General features: G+C 41.2%; 2 protein-coding genes across 2 annotated transcripts in view; both read left to right on the top strand.

Annotated features, from left to right (window-relative positions):
• Nucleotides 1-19,311, top strand: part of dclre1c (DNA cross-link repair 1C, PSO2 homolog) — a 476,875-nt gene that overhangs the window by 329,687 nt on the left and 127,877 nt on the right. The gene's annotated exons all lie outside the window — the stretch shown is intronic.
• trhde.1 (thyrotropin releasing hormone degrading enzyme, tandem duplicate 1) overlaps nucleotides 1-19,311 on the top strand; it is a gene marked incomplete at both ends in the record, with an annotated part of 192,973 nt that overhangs the window by 154,814 nt on the left and 18,848 nt on the right. The window contains 3 exons of the mRNA XM_083999510.1: nucleotides 3,242-3,330; nucleotides 6,706-6,839; nucleotides 7,102-7,157. Of these exons, the coding sequence (XP_083855636.1) occupies nucleotides 3,242-3,330; nucleotides 6,706-6,839; nucleotides 7,102-7,157 (279 nt within the window). The remainder of the gene's footprint in view (nucleotides 1-3,241; nucleotides 3,331-6,705; nucleotides 6,840-7,101; nucleotides 7,158-19,311) is intronic.

A 19,311-nucleotide genomic window follows, 5' to 3' on the forward strand; every position in this document is an offset into this window, starting at 1 on the left:
TAAGTTGCTTGCGATATATACAACCGCAACGCTTGATGGGAGGAATTCCTACACAATGTACCTTTAAAGCGTACGTTATTATTTTTCAGTCTATCAACTAGTTGGAAAAAAGTTGTTAATCTGGAACTAACTAACACGGAGCCTAGTGCGGGGGAATATATATCTTATAATATCTATCCAATATAATAATCCATAATGGCTGTCATATTCACGCCTATATATTCTGTGTGTGTGTATATATATATTTAAATAAATGTGTGTGTGTGTGTTTGTATGTGTATACATATAGATAGATATAGATATAGATATATAGATACTGTATATGTACTGTATAGTAGTGGCGTCTCATGCTGCAGATTTGTGGCCTCACAGTTCATACCGATTCGTTCTAAGAGGAAAACATAGAAAAGAAAATACAGTTCCCACAAAGCAATTATCCACACAACCATCTCACACACAGCTCAGTTCAGGAGGTCTCACACACACACACACACACACACACACACACACACACACACACACACACACACACACACACACACACACACACACACACACACACACACACACACACACACACACACACACACACACACACACAGAGGAGGCTGTTATTGCTGTAACATGTCTGCCGTCAGACACAATGGGCCTTTCCAACACACTGGGCTTTTCTTGCTGTTGTTTGCATAATAAATTGATTTCTCAAAGCCTCGTTTAACCACGTTCTGTAGCAAAGCCTCAAGGGAAAAATAATTAAGAGGATCCAGATAGAGAGGAGCAACAGAACAGACGATATATTTACTCAGTTACTGTAATGAGAAGTGAAGGAACTGGTACTCTAAGTATTGAGCTCCACTTCATTTAGACACTCGTTATCAATTAACATTTTTTTCCCCATTAAAACATGTGACAAGCTTGTGTTATATTGTTTTTTGTTATGATTTATATGTAAATTAAAGCAGATATCAGCTTCACGGCCGTTTCGGCTAATGCTGCGTTCAAGGCAGGCTTTTGAAACCGTAAGTTACAGCTTCAAGTCACAACTACGACTTGGTAGCGTTCCAGGTAACCCGTAGCTCGTGTTTTTACCATCCTGTTGTCTGTGAAAGTTCCCTATAACGGCCACTCGTAACTTCCGACCCGTGAACTCGTACCAGATCGAACTGGTATGACTTCACAGGAAGGAAAAACACAAAGTACGAGTTTCTTTGAACGCACCATGAGTTAGCAGCCCCCGCCCTTGTCAGGCATCAATTGGTCCTCGTGCTACGTCACCACATTCACGCGCATCCCTTGGCTGCACACACAGCCCTTCATGCCGTTCTCTCTCCTCATTGGATAACACTTGTATCCCACAAGGAAAATTTTCTCCTCGGGTTACAGCAGAGCAGAGTGACGGAGAGACTCGTGTTTAGGCTGAAATACTTCATGTAAGTGATTGCTGACGGAAAATAGGACTATTTAGGACTTATATTAACAAAAACATTCCACTGATATCTGCTTTAATGAAGATCTGAAACAATTTTGAAAATCATTGAAGTCATTTATCTTGTGCAAACAATTCATTGGACTTAAAAAAAAACAAACAAAGGAAGTTAAAGCTCCATGTTTCTTCTACTTCTGTTTTTTTTTTTATAAATGTGGATCAATAAGAAGACCAGTTCTCTTCTGATTGGCTTCTGAGTGATCCAATAAAGAAGAAGGGAGCAAATTTCACAATAAAACACTCAGAGAAACCAAACCCTGCAAGGTGTTGGATGGTGGGTCCAGGTGGTGAGGGGGCGGGGTTTAGTTGTGACATCACAAAGTGACAGGAAGTCCTGACGGCTGGTTTTAAGGCTCAGTTTCTGAATACAGGCTGTGTGCATTTCTCTGTGGACTGAGGCTTTGATACTTTCACAGTATTAATATAGAACCTAGAGCTGCTTTATAATCACACTACACATGGACATCCACCTTTATACTGTATGGAGCTTTAATACAAACATCTACCTTTATACTGTATGGAGCTTTAACACAAACATCTACCTTTATACTGTATGGAGCTTTAATACAAACATCTACCTTTATACTGTATGGAGCTTTAACACAAACATCTACCTTTATACTGTATGGAGCTTTAACACAAACATCTACCTTTATACTGTATGGAGCTTTAACACAAACATCTACCTTTATACTGTATGGAGCTTTAATACAAACATCTACCTTTATACTGTATGGAGCTTTAACACAAACATCTACCTGTATGGAGCTTTAACACAAACATCTACCTTTATACTGTATGGAGCTTTAACACAAACATCTACCTTTATACTGTATGGAGCTTTAACACAAACATCTACCTTTATACTGTATGGAGCTTTAACACAAACATCTACCTTTATACTGTATGGAGCTTTAATACAAACATCTACCTTTATACTGTATGGAGCTTTAATACAAACATCTACCTTTATACTGTATGGAGCTTTAACACAAACATCTACCTTTATACTGTATGGAGCTTTAACACAAACATCTTTACAGTCATTAACCTGTTGAGTTTCCTCTGGATCAGCTCTTCAAAGTAAGGTAGAATTAGAAGAGAAGAGGACAATTATTCATGTTTAAATGTGTCGTCATTATCAAACAGTTAATTACTTCAGCTCCTGTTTCTTTGTTGAGTTTTTTTTTTTGTCTTTCTTCCTCTTCTCCTTCTCCCTCTCCTTCTCTCTGTCTCTCTGCCATTTAAAGACCATTTACCGCCCAAATGTCACAGCGTCTCAAAAACAGCCGTGTTCAAGCTCGGCGCCGACGCCGTTTAAAGATAATCTAATTGGCGTCTAAGAGGCTTTATGATCTCGGAGGGGTGAAGGATTCACTCCAGGAGTTTATTTTTTTTCCTGTTTTTCTTTTTTCCCCGTGTCTGCGAGCTCTCCGAGTCTCAAAATGTGAAAATCACTTCAGCGAGTTTTTGGGCCGGACAGCACATTTAACCTCGCTGGCTCTCGGAGAGAGACAATAACCCTGAGCCACTTCTCCTGACTGATGTTCACTGACTGCTGCAGCTATTACACCCTCTCTCTCTCTGCAGCGCCGCTGGTGTCGCTCGTCCCGTTTCCAGCTGACTGATGTGGAGTGATGATCGCCGACCATCACTCTCCCGCTCTAATGTCTCTCCATCTGATAACCGAGGCAATAAAACCCCAATCCAATTTCACTGACCATTACTGACATCACTCTCTCTCTCTCTCTGTAGTTTACAGTGGCAGGTCCCATTGACGGTCGCCGTGGGAAACGCATCCGCTGTTTGTTTGGAGAGTCTCATCTGGATCAACAACAAGACAGGTACGACGCCGCTGCAGCTGCTGCTGCTCCTGGATCAGTTCAGAAGGTTTAATCTGGATCAAAATGATCCGGATTTTGAAATCCCTTGTTTTTCCATCCAGGATCACGTAAATCCATCTTTACTTTCCCTCCAGTTGTTCAAAGTGGATTTTATACAAACTTCACACTGAATCTACGAGGTCCTTAAAGAACAGAACAGCAGCACGGGCTCACTCAAAATGTCTTTTAAACAACCAGACCCTTATATGACCAACAAAAGATTAATAATAATACATTGTGAATATTTGATTTGATTTGAATTGAATTTTTGAATTTTTATTTTTGCACAAGTTAAAAGAATACAACATAAAACATGATAGGTAACAATAAGCCAAGGCAAAAAGCCACAAAGGGCTTATTTTTAAGCCTCCACCTTATATTACAGTTTAATGTGAAAAAACACAAAATAACATGAAAAAAAAAAATAAAAAAAAAAAATAGAATAATGACTGACAACAATAATAAATATAAAAAACAACAGAAAATATTTGATTTGATTTTATTCTATTTTAAGTGGTTTCAAATTCAAATTTCATTTAACTGTCCAGTAATTGGGGGGAAAAAACATTTAGAGTTCTTAAAGGGACAACGAGGAGTTTCTATTTGGTTATAAAAAAGTCTCATGTTAATGTGGATGAATCTACGTTACCACTTGTTAATGGGCCCATTTTCGATAAATATATGGTTTTGTCACTATCGTTATTTTGTTATTATTAGTGGTGGTGGAAATGCTGGTTGAGCCGACCAGCGCTTCTTTACTTTAGGTTTCGTGGCGAGTCATGAGAATAACGCCGCCGAATCTCCGTTTATGGTCGGAACTACGACGGTATGTGATCGTCTTCCAACCTCTGACTTTAATTCTTGATGAATGAAAACATGAGTCGGTCACACGCCGGTCAAAGAATTTCACGGTGCGGAGGCTCATAAATGTAGTGTGAAAACGCTTTGCTTTTACAAAACTCCTCGTTGTCCCTTTAATTTGTTGAATGACCAAAAGTTAATTTTATTAACTTCATCACTGTAATGGTTCAAAAATTAGACGCAAAATATAGCAAAAAAATAAAGTTTATTTATACTACATGATAAATGTTGTTTATTTGACCAGTTTGAATTGGATTTAAATTGCATTTTGTTCCTGAATCCATCAAACAGCTGGGATCAGAAGTTTTCCTGATCATTCTAAAAAGTTCTGAACAAACCAAACTGAGGGTTGGATCCAGATTAAAACCAAGATTGGATCACATGATCTAATCCGGTCTCAGAATCTGTTATTTTAATTTTGAAACGACCCATTTTCAACCCATTGATACGATTTATTATCCAAAATCTAATCAGATTACTTTTGGAGAACTGGGCCCTGGAGATAACGAGCTCCTACCTCTGAGATTATTTCTGTTACCAAAGAAAAAAAAAAAAAACTTCCTCTTGATCAGAAATTAATCATCTGATAATGTGGAGACGTGTGATTGGTAGTTAATGGAGTAAAAAATTGCAGCTCTCAGGTGTGTTCCTCTGAGGAGAAGCTCATCACCGTGAATAAAAATAAACATCCTTCCTGTTCTGGTTCATGAAAACTGATAATGTCTCTCCTTCAAAATAAAGCTCCTTCTGCCTGGTTTAAGCCCAGTTTTTCTTTTTATTTCCTCTGTTTTTGAGGAATGAATTGGATTTTTCTTTTTTCTTTTTTTTTGTGAAGTAAAACACAATCTTGTTCTGTTATTGGAAAATAAAGCAGGTTTTCTGAGGATGAGTAAACGTCCTCGCTGCTTCTGTTTTCACAGAATAAACCTTTCCTGTTCTTGTTTTATACACCGAGTGAAACTCATTCAGCTTCTGCTTTCAGGGAAATAAACTCAGGTTCTGGAGCAAAAAGCCAATTCTGCTTTTGTTTGCAGACACTGAAACTCATTTTCTTTCTGTTCTGAGGGATAAAGCTGGACGTTTTTTGAGTTATTGTGGAGAAGAGCTCATATTGTATCTGCTTTTGTTGTTTTGGTCGTGGTAGAACTTCCACTTCTTCTGAGTCTCCAAGTTCAACTCTTCAACACAGTTTGATTTGTAGAAGTTGTGGAAGTGGGCCAGACTTGGGTCAGCAGCTATTTTCTTTCTGTTCTCTCCTGGCTGCTCCACTAAAGCTCCAACCCAGTTTTTTTTTAACAACACTCAGACTTTGTTCTTTGGATCCTGAGAGAAAGATCTCGCAGTTTAATTGTTTTTTTGTTTCTTTTACATTCTCTGCTGCTTCCGTGTGTATTTGTGGAGCTGAAGGTGTTGTAGATGTTCTCCACCTGCTTTACTCATTCATCTTTGAGCAGAAGTGTATTTTTTATGAGTTGCACAGTCGACCGGTTTCAGCTCTACAGATCCGCACACACACAGAAAGAGCAGCAACTCGAATTTCTAGGAAAACTAAAAAAAAAAAAAAACAGTTTATCTTCCACGGTGATCTCCTGCTGCACATTCAGCTCACACAGGACGGATGTTTGATGGGAAATGACGACCTTCACCTGCTGCTGCTGCTGCTGCTGCTGCTCGCCTGAGGCTTCAGTGTTTGTTTGACTGACCAGCAGCAACTTATATATATAGCACATTAACTTTTATAGGTTTTTCATTTGTAAACCTGACATATCACAAGTCAAACTTGACATAATTTCCATATGGAAAATTTCCAATAACATTAACAAATAGTTGATGTGAATAAAAATATTTGTATTATTATGGGTTAAAAATATATATGGGTATATTATGGGTAGAAATATTTTTTGTTTGTTAGTTTGTTTTATGGAGGTGCATTTGTATCTTTCTTATTCAATCGAGAAAAAAAAGTTGATTTAAACAAAACGGATATTTTCAATCAAAACAAACTTAACTTCAATCCAAAAAAAACAAAAACATTTCAATCAAAGAAAAAGGGGTTTGAATGCAAAAAAAATTATTTTAGACTCAAAAAATTGCATTCGAGCACTTGTATTTGGGCCATATTATGGGCAGGATATTTGTGTTTTTATTATTCAAAGAAAAAAAGGATTCACACAGTTTTTTGGGTCTTGAATATGTTTTTGCATTCAAACACTTATTTTATTGAAGTGAAGTTTGTTTTTGTTTAAATCAACTTCTTTTTTTGATTGGATAATAAAGACACAAATGCACCTCCATAGATTAACTTCAGTTTCTAGTTTTTTAAAGAGAAAACATGAAGAAAGTGCTGAAACTCTCCGGGACAGCGTGGTGTCATCTGTGTATGGGAGGACCTCACCGACACCGTGGTTACTGAACCAACTGTTGGTGTTTCTGATTGGCCGACAGACTCATCGTCGTTCTGTTTTCTTTCATCAGAGAGCCACAGGATTGGTCAGATGGGTGACAACACCTGGTTGCTCGGCAACATAAACCAGACGGGCTACTTCCGCGTGAACTACGACCTCCAGAACTGGAAACTGTTGATTCAGCAGCTTCACAACAACCCCCAGGTATCATTGCACCGTACTGCACTACACCGCACTGCACTACACCGCACTGCACCGCACCGCACTGCACTACACCGCACTGCACTACACTGCACTACACCGTACTGCACTACACCGCACTGCACTACACTGCACTACACCGCACTGCACTACACTGCACTACACTGCACTGCACCGCACCGTAACCGTACTGTGTTGTTTCTTTATTTATTTAACAAAGTTTCTGTTTTCATTTTGACTCATCCTCTCTCTCTCTTTATCTCAGATTATCTCTGTTGGAAACAGGGCGGGGCTTATCGATGATGCCTTCAACCTGGCCAGGTGAGTTTCCCTTGAACATTTGGCTGCCGTATGTTTCTAGATACTTCGTTTAAAGGTCCAGTGTGTAAAATGTGGAGAAAAACGTGACATCCAGCGTTCAGATTCTAGATTTCAGCACTCACTCGCACTCACCCCTCCCGTCGGCAAAGTGACGGATGGTGGCCTCCGAGGACAAAACACCTTGTTTACCAGGACTATTTAAGGGGCATGGAGTGATGAGGTGAAGATCTGCACCAATTTAGCACATGTGTTTCCTCCTCCTTCTTCTTTGGTTTATTTAGGAACGTGAAACACTTAAAACGTGCTCTCTGGTTGGCTGGATTTTCCCTTCAGGCTGCCGTACAAACATGGCGACGCAAGATGGCGACACTCTCTAAAGCAAGACCCTTGTTATATGTAGATATAAAAGAAGAATTCTAAGGCTACGGAAACCAAACGGATTTTATTTTATAGTGATTATACACATATACAACTCTATTCATGGGTAGTATATTCAGATTTTGCCAATAAACCTTGCCAATTTTTACGCGCTGAACCTTTACAGTAGTTTTTCTCTGTGAGGACACAATGTCATCGGTGATTATCAGTTACAAATCTTCTCTGTAATCCTCACAAATTAGATTTCATTTGAATTTCCTCCCTCGTTGGGTTTATTTTTGAACGTGAAACTCTTGAAACATGCTCTCTGATTGGCTGGAATTTCCGTTCAGGCTGCCGTACAAACATGGCAGCGCAAGATGGCGACACTCTCTAAATCAAGACCCTTATGTAGATATAAAACAATAATTATAAGGCTACAAAACCGAACAGATTTATACACTTATGGGTAGTATATTCAGATTTTGCCAATAAACCGTGACAGATATTACACACTGGACCTTTAAGTGATGATCTCATGCTTTATACACACACCACACACACAGTTGATCAGGACATAATAGAGTCGTAGACTTTCTCTCTGTCACTCAGGCTGTAAAATATCTGGCGTGTGTGTCTCTTGTTTGTGTCGCATTGTTTCCGAGGAGGAGTGTGTGTGTGTGTGTGTGTGTGTGTGTGTGTGTGTGTGTGTGTGTGTGTGTGTGTGTGTGTGTGTGTGTGTGTGTGTGTGTGTGTGTGTGTGTTTGTCGATGCGCAGTCTGCCTCCCTGTGATATGTTTGTTTACATGGACTGAGTTTATTCTAATGGACGGATACATTTCAGAATTGTCATCATCTATTTAGCAGAGTCAACAAGACGATGTTGTGCCGCCGGGCATGTAGTTGCAGCACACACTCGGCTCGACATACACTGGTTTATGGGCTGTGTGTGTGAATGCAGTTAAGACCTATGGATTTTCATACACAACATTAACATTCACACACGCGGGGCCTCGGGATGGAGCTTTGCCAGCGCTGGATTCCTGCAGCATCCACACACGGCCGTGATGATGATAAGTGCAGCTCAGTGGCTCAGGGATTAACGCTGTCTCCTCACGGCAGCAGGTTTTTTTTTTTCCTCTGAGTGAAGTTGGCATGTTCTCTTTTACATGATCTCCTTCAGCTCTTCACCAACAGATACCATGAGCCTCAAACAGCTTTCAAAGTAAACACCACTTCTCCTGAAATCATCCCAAACACTTCAAGCTGAGGTTTTTCAGTCCGACTGTGTTGTTTCTTATCCGTTAGCGACTCTTTGTGCTGCAGAAATGCACAGATTCCCAGGAACTGCCAGCTGGAAAATCTATACATGTAGATTTGTTGGAATTTGAATCTAATTTCTTGCCAAATTTCCTCAAATTCTGTGTTTATGTAAGTGTATATAATAGGGGTGGGACGATACGCTTTTCTCCCAATTCGATTTTTCTACGATTTTTTGGATGGCGATTCGATTTAAATTGCGATTCTACGATATTACTGATTCTCTCGATTTTTAGTCTGCATTTTTTACATTTATCTGCACACAAATACTGTAGGAGCCTATAAATTAACATACTCCATTATAAAGTGAACTTAAACCCTTTTCAAAACCTGTACTCTCTGTATGTAAAAAAGGCTAACAAATGCACATTGCACAATATTTTTTTAAAAATTCAAAAAAAAATGTTTTCAAAAAAAACCGTCTAAAAATAAATAAATAAAATAAAATAAAAAATCGATTTTTGAAAAATAAAATCGATTCAAAAATCGTCAGAAAAGATATTGCGATTAGAGTTATGTGAATCGATTTTTTTCTCCCACCCCTATAAATTAGATCCCTGGGCCATTTAAATGTAACGGTTCAGTCTGTGGATGTTAGTCCTCTGGACCGTGCCGTCGAACTTCACTCGAAAGTGTGGATTTGAAACTTTCTCCCAGTTTTTATTTGACTTTGACAAACCATGTAAAACCAGAGAAATGATTGGTTTAACTTGATGATACAATAAATATTTATCCAGGGGATGTGATGGAAGGAGCAGGCATTGACTTTCTTCCATTTATTCGTCATTTTCTTGTCATTTTACAAAACGGGAAAAAGTGGTCGAATCAGCTGATGAATGTAGCCGTCTGACACGTCTTCAACAATCCCCACATTTCCACTCAACACATTTCACACGTTAAAATCTCTTCTCCCATTTCCAGTCAGCACAAGTCGTAATTATCAGATCATGTCGATGAAGTTTTGCTGAAAAAAAGAAACCAAGCATGGGCATGTGGTGTAGTATGAAAGTAAAATCTAAAGTATTCAAAAACAGCTAAAATCTTTTCAGACACTTGAAATGTGTTTATGAGTTGAACCACTGAGTCGGAGAATTTTGACATTTGCTTCAGACACCGTTAGTTTCCTAATCCATCATTGGCCTAATTTGCATAATTTTAAAAGTTTATGCACGATTTGTAAATAAAACATTTAGTTTGTGTTTCTCTGGAGCTGTTTAATGTGTTCAGTGTGGTTTGTAATTTATTTTTTTGTGATTTGAATCAGCTCCTGCAGTTTGACTACTTACTTAATCATATTTAGTTATCAAGGACAATTAAAAAAACAGAAATGAAACAAGAATAGTAAGTTCAGGAGAGGTTAAAAACCCGTTCTGGGCATTTACAAAATACCTCCCTGAAAAATACACAAAGATTTAAAGGGATAGTTCAACATTTTGGCAAATTGGCCCAATGCCATAATCGCTATAGTCATAGCAGTAGGTTCGTTATCTTTATTTGTCGGTGCAAGCTGTTTTTAGAACGGCGGAGCAGAGCCGTGAGCTGCTCAGAGCTACGCTACGGAGGCTCTTGGGATTTCTTGGTTTCCCTCATCAAACTCATCAAATACACAATCCAACAACTCCACAAAAACAACTCCACTGGTGGACAAGTTGTGACCTGCACATTCACCACGCTATGAGATAATAACACAACGTTACCACACAGAGTTGTTTTAGAGGGAAATTCATGCAAAAGTTTTTCAGCAAGCAGACTCTGTATTTCCCTCGAAAACCGCTCCATTTAGTAACTTTCCGTTATTATCTCATAGCGTGGTGAATGTGCAGGTCACAACTTGTCCACCAGAGCGTTTTGGAGCTGTTGGATTGTGTATTTGATGAGTTTGATGAGAGAAACCAAGAAATCCCATGAGCCTCCGCAGCGTAGCTCTGAGCAGCTCGCCGCTCCACTCCGCTGTTCTAAAAATAACTTACACCGACAAATAAAGGTAACAAACCTACTGCTATGACTATCACAATTATGGCAATGGGCCAATTTGCCAAAATGTTGAACTATCCCTTTAACAACAATTCAATAACAACAACGCTGCAGCTGCGGCACGTTCACGGTCGACTCCGGTCGTCCAGAACTTAAACGGAGTGAGAAGAGGCCGAGCTGCTGAGTGAGCGATGGAGGAAGCTGCAGCCGCTCACCGGAGCCTCTCGTTCCTCATAATGATGTTTTCAGCCCGGAGCTTTTCTGAGCACTGTGACCAAAATCTAGTCTGACACCGGGCCTATAACTCAATCCACCCCCCTCTTTCTTTCTTTCTCTCTTTCGCTGTATCTCTCTCTCTCTCTCGCCATCTGTCCTCTGTCATGTTGAACGACCCACAGCGAGAGACGAGTGCGCTGCCATCCTCCTTCTCTGAGAGCATGCTGATGAGTTAGAGGCTCGGTCGGTCGGAGCTTTCCAGCTACTACCGACCCATTAATAGTCACGGTGACAGCAGCAGAACAGAGCAGCAAAAGAGAGGATCCACGCTCGCCTCGCTTCAGACTGTCGCCGCGGCAACGCCTGGCATCATCATGATCACAACCACACACAGCGTTAGGACAGACAGACAATGTGGTGCTGGTTCTTTATTTTATCGTCCTTTACAGCAGCTCAGAGCGAGCGGAGACAGCGAGTCTGTGAAGAGACGAGTTTATTTACGGCGAAGCTGGAGTCTGTCCACGCGGCCAGGTACCAATAAAGTTGTGTGTTTAAGTGAAGCAAAGCATTAAATATGAAGTTAATGTTCCTCAGCACTGAAACTCAGGAGGTTTGTAGGTTTAAAGGAACAGTTCCACCTTTCGGGGAACCTTCCTCCTGTTTGTCCTTTTGTCTGTTTGTTACCTTTAATTGTCGGTGCAAGCTATTTTTAGAACGGCGGAGCAGAGCCGTGAGCTGCTCAGATACACAATCCAACAACTCCACAACGCTCTGGTGGACAAGTTGTGACCTGCACATTCAGAAGGGAACGTTACGAGATGTAGTGGATCTGATTCAAGTGAAGCACTTTGATATCCAGTAAGAAATGTGCTGCACAAATAAATTATTATTATTATAAATAAACCAAACATGAGAAGAGTCAGAACCTCTGAGATGTTTAGACCAGAATCTGATTCTCACAACAGGGGTCAGACTGTTTCACTACTGTCCAAAGTCTCTGTTGACTCATTTAAAGAAGGAAATAACCAGGTACATCAGTAATAACCTGACGATAACAAACATTAGCATGAATGTCCACGTCACACAAAACAGATAACTGAGTAATTACGCAACAACAAGTGGGACAAAACAGATGAAGCATCTTCCATCCATAGATAAATTATATTAGTATTAGGGGCCGTTTACACGGAGACGCTTGCGAGTAAAGACGATAAAATAGTTTATCGGAAGTGCCTTTCGTTTATATGGTGACGGCGTTTTTGGGGCTTGAAGACGCAAAAATCTCAAACCACCCCTGAAAGTGGAAAAGTTGAATACGCTCCAGCGCAGCGTCTCCGTCTAAACAGGCCAAGACGCAAAACTGGCTCAGATCTGCTGTACTACTCACGTCAAGTCGGCGTGTTGACGTCAGGTCGGCGTGTTGACGTCAAGTTGGCGTGTTGACGTCACGATACAAACAAACATGTCGGATTACATCCACCCTTCAGAGAGGCTGTATTCGAAACCGCATACTATACTGCTAGTACGTACTGATTTGGCCAAAATGTAGTATGTAGTATGCAGTATGCGAACAAAAGCAAAATCTGCAGTATGCGAAAAGTTCCCGGATGTCGTACTGATTCGGAAAATATCTCCAGTATGCATCTGACCAGTCTACATCGCCTACTGTATCCCACAATGCAATGCTCCCCTGACGTCCTAACGTAACCAGAGCGTAACCAAAGACGGTAGTGTAGCCGTGTACCGTAACTATAGTTTAATAAAATAAAACTTAATGCAGACTGATCGGTTCATTGTAAAATATTTATTTATTTTTTTGTAAATGTGGTGATTTCTGTACATAACGTTAGGCTCCAGAGCCCCGAGGCAGCGCTGCTTACACACAAGAAGCTTCACTTTACATTCAAACAAACTAACTTAATGCTACTGCCACAATTGAGATTTCATCAATGAGACCAACATTTTTCTCCTAAAAATAATTTAACCAGCCGGTGGTAAACCTTTAAAAACCTGCGGGTAAGTTAATTAGCGAGGGTTTTCTCCTCCGGAATGACGTCGTAGTGCTGGCCGGCCGAGCACGTCAGGAGCCGGGCTGCTGCCTCTGTGATGTCCCGGTCGCTGCGGAGCTTCACTTCTCCGAAAAACATCGGAGCGAACTTTTAAACAGCCGTCGTTTGGATAAACTGGCCGTATATTTGGGGTCTTAACAGTTACTTTCTCGCACGAAAAAATATTAAAACTTAATAAAGTTACATAATTACAGCGCTAGAGCGAGAAATAAAACAGCTTTTAGCCTGTTTACAGCTGCTGCTACCGGTTGCTGTGAAATGCATTCTGGGAAACTCGTATACTGCATACTGCGATGATAACGGCGTCGGTCTGCTGAAGCAGCATACTGAATCCCACATTCAGTATGCAGTATACAGTACATATAACGCAGTATGTAGTAGGCAGTACGGTAGTATGCGGTTTCGAAAACAGCCAGAGAGTGGTCTGGAGCAATAGCTCGACCTCTTCATCGGACAGTTCTTCTTGTTGTTAGCTGTAGCCATGTTTTCCTTTACTGATTTCCCGGCACAGTGACGAGAAGAAGGAAGGTTCTACGGATGCGCGTAGGCATCGCGGCGTTTGTGACAGCACCACCTAGTGGTCTGGCGTGCATTAGCAATGGATTTGTACACACTTTTGCGTCTCCGTATACACACAGATTTCCTCCCGAGAACGCCCGTGTAGACGCAAAATAAAAAGTGAAGACGCGACGCCACTTTTGCGTCTTCTGTTCACACCGTCTTCGTGTAAACCTGGCCTTAGTGACAGATTAATTATAACAATGGATGTTTTATTATCAGTATTCATGCGTCATAAAGACCATATGCAGTGGATACACCAATAAGAGGCCTTTATGAAACTTGCATTGATCAGATATTTCCTCTCGACATCAACGTGAATGTACTGAGGTGTGAACCTGGAGGCGGAGTTTAGTGTCTGAGGAGCAGAGGAGAAATGTTTGAGATGTTTGATCGAACTCAGGTCGTGGTTCTTTGAGCAGAGAAGCTGGAAGAGTCGCTGACAAAACACAGAGCAGACGCCTTGTTCAGTGGAGATGCAGCGTCAGCAGCTTCTCTGATTGCCACTTATTGAATTTGTTTTTTTTTTCCGATTGATCTTTAATCTCAGAATTAATTTCAGTTTTGCTGATTCTTCTGCTGTTTACAGTTCGATTGGCTGAAGCCCGGAGAAATCCACAGAGCACCGAGCGCTGGGTGTGTGTGTGTGTGTGTGTGTGAAGCTAGTTTAACAGTAATAAATGGCCGTGTCTCTCCGAGTGTGCACTTAAACGGTGATGGATGTCGCCTCTCCTGCTGTGTGTGTGTATACGTGTGCATGTGTGTGCGCATGTGTGTGTGTGTGACTGCGGCAGTCCCTCGTTAGCTCTCCACTGAGCCTTGCTAATGGCTAATGGACAAACAATTAACTGGCCCTTAACGATGTTAACGAGTTAATGAGCTCAGTTTAAAGGCTGCAGTGTTCATTACAAACACAATGTGAGAGTTAAACAGATAAAACAACACACTGATCATTTCACTGCTCGGTTTCTGACTCATTCATCACATGTTATTATTTATATTTACAGAGCAGACAATTGGCTGTTTGATTATGTGTCACTTAAAAAAAACAATATGCAAATTTTCCAGTTGAAGGAGTTTAGTCATTGGACATGTGGTCCTTAAGTTATCAAAAAAGCAACAAAAGTTTGCAAGTATCAAACATTAGCATTACATTTTAGTAGCTAATGTTAGCAGCAAACGGTTGTGACGAAACTTAGCAGAAAATGTTAATAGCAAACATTACCTGCAAATGTTAAAGGTGTACAGAAATGGCTGTTTGTCCTGTTTGTCGCGCCGAGTTGTCACGAGCTGCAACACGAGTTTACCCGAGTGAGGAAAACGAATTTGATTGGTCGTTATCGAGCGGGCGGGATATTCAAAGCTTGGGGCGAGACCGAGCTCCGTGTGTGTGTGTGTGTGTGTCTCAGACGTTTGAATGACGGATGACGGATCCAATATCAGTGGCCGGTGAATTGTGTACAGGCTGACGTATAATCCGTGCGCCTGCATTATCCAATGCGGAAAAAAAAATACACACTTTCATCCCGGATTTACTCAAAAATAGAATTTTGCACAAAGTTTGGCCTACAACGTCTGAAAGATGAGTTATCACATTAATTTTATGACCCAAAGTGGGCTCAAATTCAATTTTCTTTTCTGTACACCTTTAACAGCTAATGTGATTGACAAATCTTAGCTGAAAATGTAGGCTACTTAGCTACCAGCGAATGTTAATGGAAAACATTAGCAGCAAACACTGGCAACAATTGTAGGCTATAACTTAGCAAATCTTACCTGAACAAACAAGAGCAAGAGAAGTTAGAAACAAAAGTTGGCCGCAAATTATACAATTAAACGTTATAGCATTATATTTTAGTAGCTAACATTGGCAGCAAACATTCTGATGAAGCTTTGGACCAAATGTTAGTTGTTGTTAAATGTTAAAAGCAAACAACGGTAAATGTAAACAGCTAGTCACAAATCTTGCAGTAGCCTATAGGCTAAATTTTATTGGCGAATGTCAGTGGAACACATTAGCGACAAACAGGGAAAGATATTAACAATTTAGCAGAACATGTTACAAACAAACAATAGCAAGAGATGTTAGCTACAAAAGTTAGTGACAGATTATACAATTAAACGTTAGCATTAAATCTTTGTAGCTAGGTAACATTAGCAAACATCAGTAACGAATATAGTGTTACAAACAAACATTAGCACTAAATGTTAGCAGCAAATCTTTGTCGAAAAAGTTAGCAATGAACTTTAGAAGCAAATGTTGTTGGCAAACATGAAGAAATTTTCCAGCATAAAGTTTGAAGTTTTTTCTCTTGATGTTACTCTTGTTTTTAATCAGTTGTTCTGTTTGTTGAAACCAGGAGGAACCAAAGAGTTGTTTGTTTTTGCTTTGACTGAGACACTTCAGAAGTTACAGAAGTTTCACTCTGTGTTTTATCAAAGTGAAGCCTACCTATTTTTCTTAGATATGAGACAAGACAAAGAAACAGGAAACAAACAAACAAACAAACCCATCCATGAATAACATACAGAGTTCATCATGTATAAAATTTGTGAGCACACAGGCAGGAGGAAATAAAACCTGGGAGAGAGAGAGAGAGAATAAAAGTAGACAAAAGAAATACAGAAATACAGTTGCTGTATTGACATTTGTTGCCGTGGCAACTGATCGCATCATGTGAACGGCGCGAGTCAAGTGTGACGTTTGTGTTTCGGTCCGGACGGATGATGGATGATCAGGTGATGGATGATGTTTGTGTTTGAAGAGGGAAAACACTGACGGACCAAAAAAACAAAACAAGCAAACAAGATCAATGGCTGGATGCTGTTGCTATGGTGATCACCCCCCCCCCCCCCCCTCCTCTTTCTCCTGCTTCCTTGTTGAGCCTCATCTGTCGTTGGGAGCTGTAAACAGGAAGTCTCTGCAGGCTGGATGGATTATGGTAATGTCCCAGAGGCCAGGTGCATGATAGGAATGGAGATGACTGTGGAGGTTGGTCGTGCTGGATACGAAGGCAGATTATGGAAATATGATGGTCTGGAATTTAGAGTTCCTCTGTCGGCTGCTTAAAGACTTAGAGAGTCTTATCTCGCACATATTAACTTTCTGTGGAGGTCTGTCGCCCTGACAACCTGTCTGTCAGTCCGCGAGCTAAAAAACTTAGACTAAAGATTTCATGTTGATATCAGGTTGGTTTTAATTGATCATTATTTGGTTCTTCTTTTCGCATGTCTTTTATTTTGAAGGGTTAGAGTGATCCATAAGAAGATTTATTTGTGAACCAAAAATGCATCTCAGTGTAGTTTTTCATCTCCTCTCTCAGCTTCTCTCTGGAGGTTTAGTAACAACAGGTCGGCCAATCAGAGGAGAGGAGGAGGCTCTGAGCCTCTTCTGTTTTCTGAGTGATCCGACAAAAGCCAGGCAGATTTCAGAATAAAACTCTCAGAGAAACCAAATCCTGGAAAGTGTGTGTTGGATGGATGTTTGGATCCAGGTGGTGAGGGGGCGGGGCTTAGTTGTGCCATCACAAAGTGACCGGAAGTCCTGACGGCTGGTTTTAAGGCTCAGTTTCTGAATACAGGCTGTGTGCATTTCTCTGTGGACTGAGGATTTGATACTTTCACAGTATTAATATAGAACCTAGCTGCTTTATAATCACACTACACATGGACATCTACCTTTATACTGTATGGAGCTTTAACACAAACATCTACCTTTATACTGTATGGAGCTTTAACACAAACATCTACCTTTATACTGTATGGAGCTTTAACACAAACATCTACCTTTATACTGTATGGAGCTTCATCTACCTTGCAGCTGTATGACGAATCGTACAAGTAACGTGATGGTATGTGAAAGTGAAATATTCTCCGTGTCAGTTTCCATCTCTAACAATCAGAGCAGTGTAGAAAACACTGAACCGGTGCTGAACGTCACTTTCTCCAGCGACAGTGACAAACGGCGGCGGCGGCGGTTCGTCGCCTCAGCTGTCGCTAATTAATATTAATTCTGTCAGTGTGTTGGTGACAGGCCTGAATTACAGCCGGCTCTCTGTGTGCTGCTGTTTAGTGCTTGTCAGAAACTGTTTGCTGGATTTATCAGAACTAAAGAAACAAACAGAGTGAGACGTCGTCTCTCCAGCGCATCGCGTCCTGGGTTTCAGGCAGCCTGTTATAATAGGAAGGGCGTTGTTAGTGACGCATCAACCTTCTTGGAATGTGGGCTTCTGCTCCCGGCTTGGGCGCAGTAGTACTGGGCTACAGGGAAGACGAGGGCTTGGGTAGAGATACGCAGTACCTTGGCAGAGGCACCAGGTCGTGCCAGCAAGGCGGCGAATAAGCGAGACCCTTGAAGGGATAGTAGCATTTTTTTTAAAGTGGGGTTGTATGATCTACAAATAGCCCCTAAGTACTTTAATTGCAGTAGAAGACTCTCTGCATTCCTCCCGTTAGCAACGCCAGCCCATAATAGCCCTGCCCAGAGATTTACAACATACAGTGTTGTGAACAGACCCAAAGAAACGGCCTATTTTCACGGCCTAAAAGAGGTTTTACCTGAAAAAAAAAATACACAGTTCCATTGTTCGCTATAATATAATTTTTTCCAGCCCTTCAAGTGCAGGAAAAACATAGTTTTTATTTGGACCTAACCAACTGCTGATCGGCGGGCGCTAACCCTGGGCGGAAACGATAACCACGCGCAAAACCCTCATTTAAATACTGCGGTTTGCACGTGTTTTCATTTAGCGGGTTACTCTTAGTAGATCACCTGTTTTGCATGCGCAAACCAAACACGCAATATTTTAGCGGGCGCAAACAATTTAGCGCCCACTATCTGGGATCTTAGTAGATCCGGCCCATAGTCCCTCTAGCGTGTCCTGGGTCTTCCTCAGGGTCTCCTCATGCCTAGAACCGTTTCTCTGCGCTGCTGTTCGGCCCGTAGGCTGAGACGACAGAGAGAGACGTGTCCCCGACCCGAAGGCGCCGGGAAGCGACGCTCTCGTTCAGCGGGGAGAACTCCAACACATGGCGGCTGAGCTGGGGAGCTGTGAGCCCACAGCAGCTCACCGCCTCTCACCGTGGACAACTCCAGCCGCCACGTCACTGTCAGGGATGAAACTGAACTTTGATTCATATATCATCAATAGTTCCAGCTTGTAAACGTTATATCCTTTAACAGAATAATGAAACAGGCTGTTTAATCAGTGTTCATGTAAATATAATAACGTACAGGCTCTGACTGATTCACGCTGTTAAAATATTAAAAGACTCAGGTCGAGTTCAGGCGAACACAAGCACAACAATAAATGTGTTCACTTCCTGTCCATCACTCGGTTGATTGACAGCTCTTGAGTAAAGGTCAACCCTCGGCCTCAGCGGCTGTGAGGTCAGGAATCTCCCTCGTCGCTCACATCAACACTAATAATCGGAATAAAACCAATAAAACCAACATCGCCTTCTCTGAGTTCACCGCCTGTCCTCGAACGCCTCGCCTCGTTTAATATTCATGAGCTGTGGGCGGGGCTGAAGGTCAGGAAGGTAGTTGAGTGACCCCCACCCCCCTCTTTCCCCCCAAAATAAAAAAAACATCATGAATGTTAATGAATGCAGAGCAGAGAATGAGCTCGTTAATATTCATGAGGCGGTGGCCGTAACCG

This window comes from Trachurus trachurus (assembly GCF_905171665.1).
Source record: "Trachurus trachurus genome assembly, chromosome: 23".
Lineage (NCBI taxonomy): Eukaryota > Metazoa > Chordata > Actinopteri > Carangiformes > Carangidae > Trachurus > Trachurus trachurus.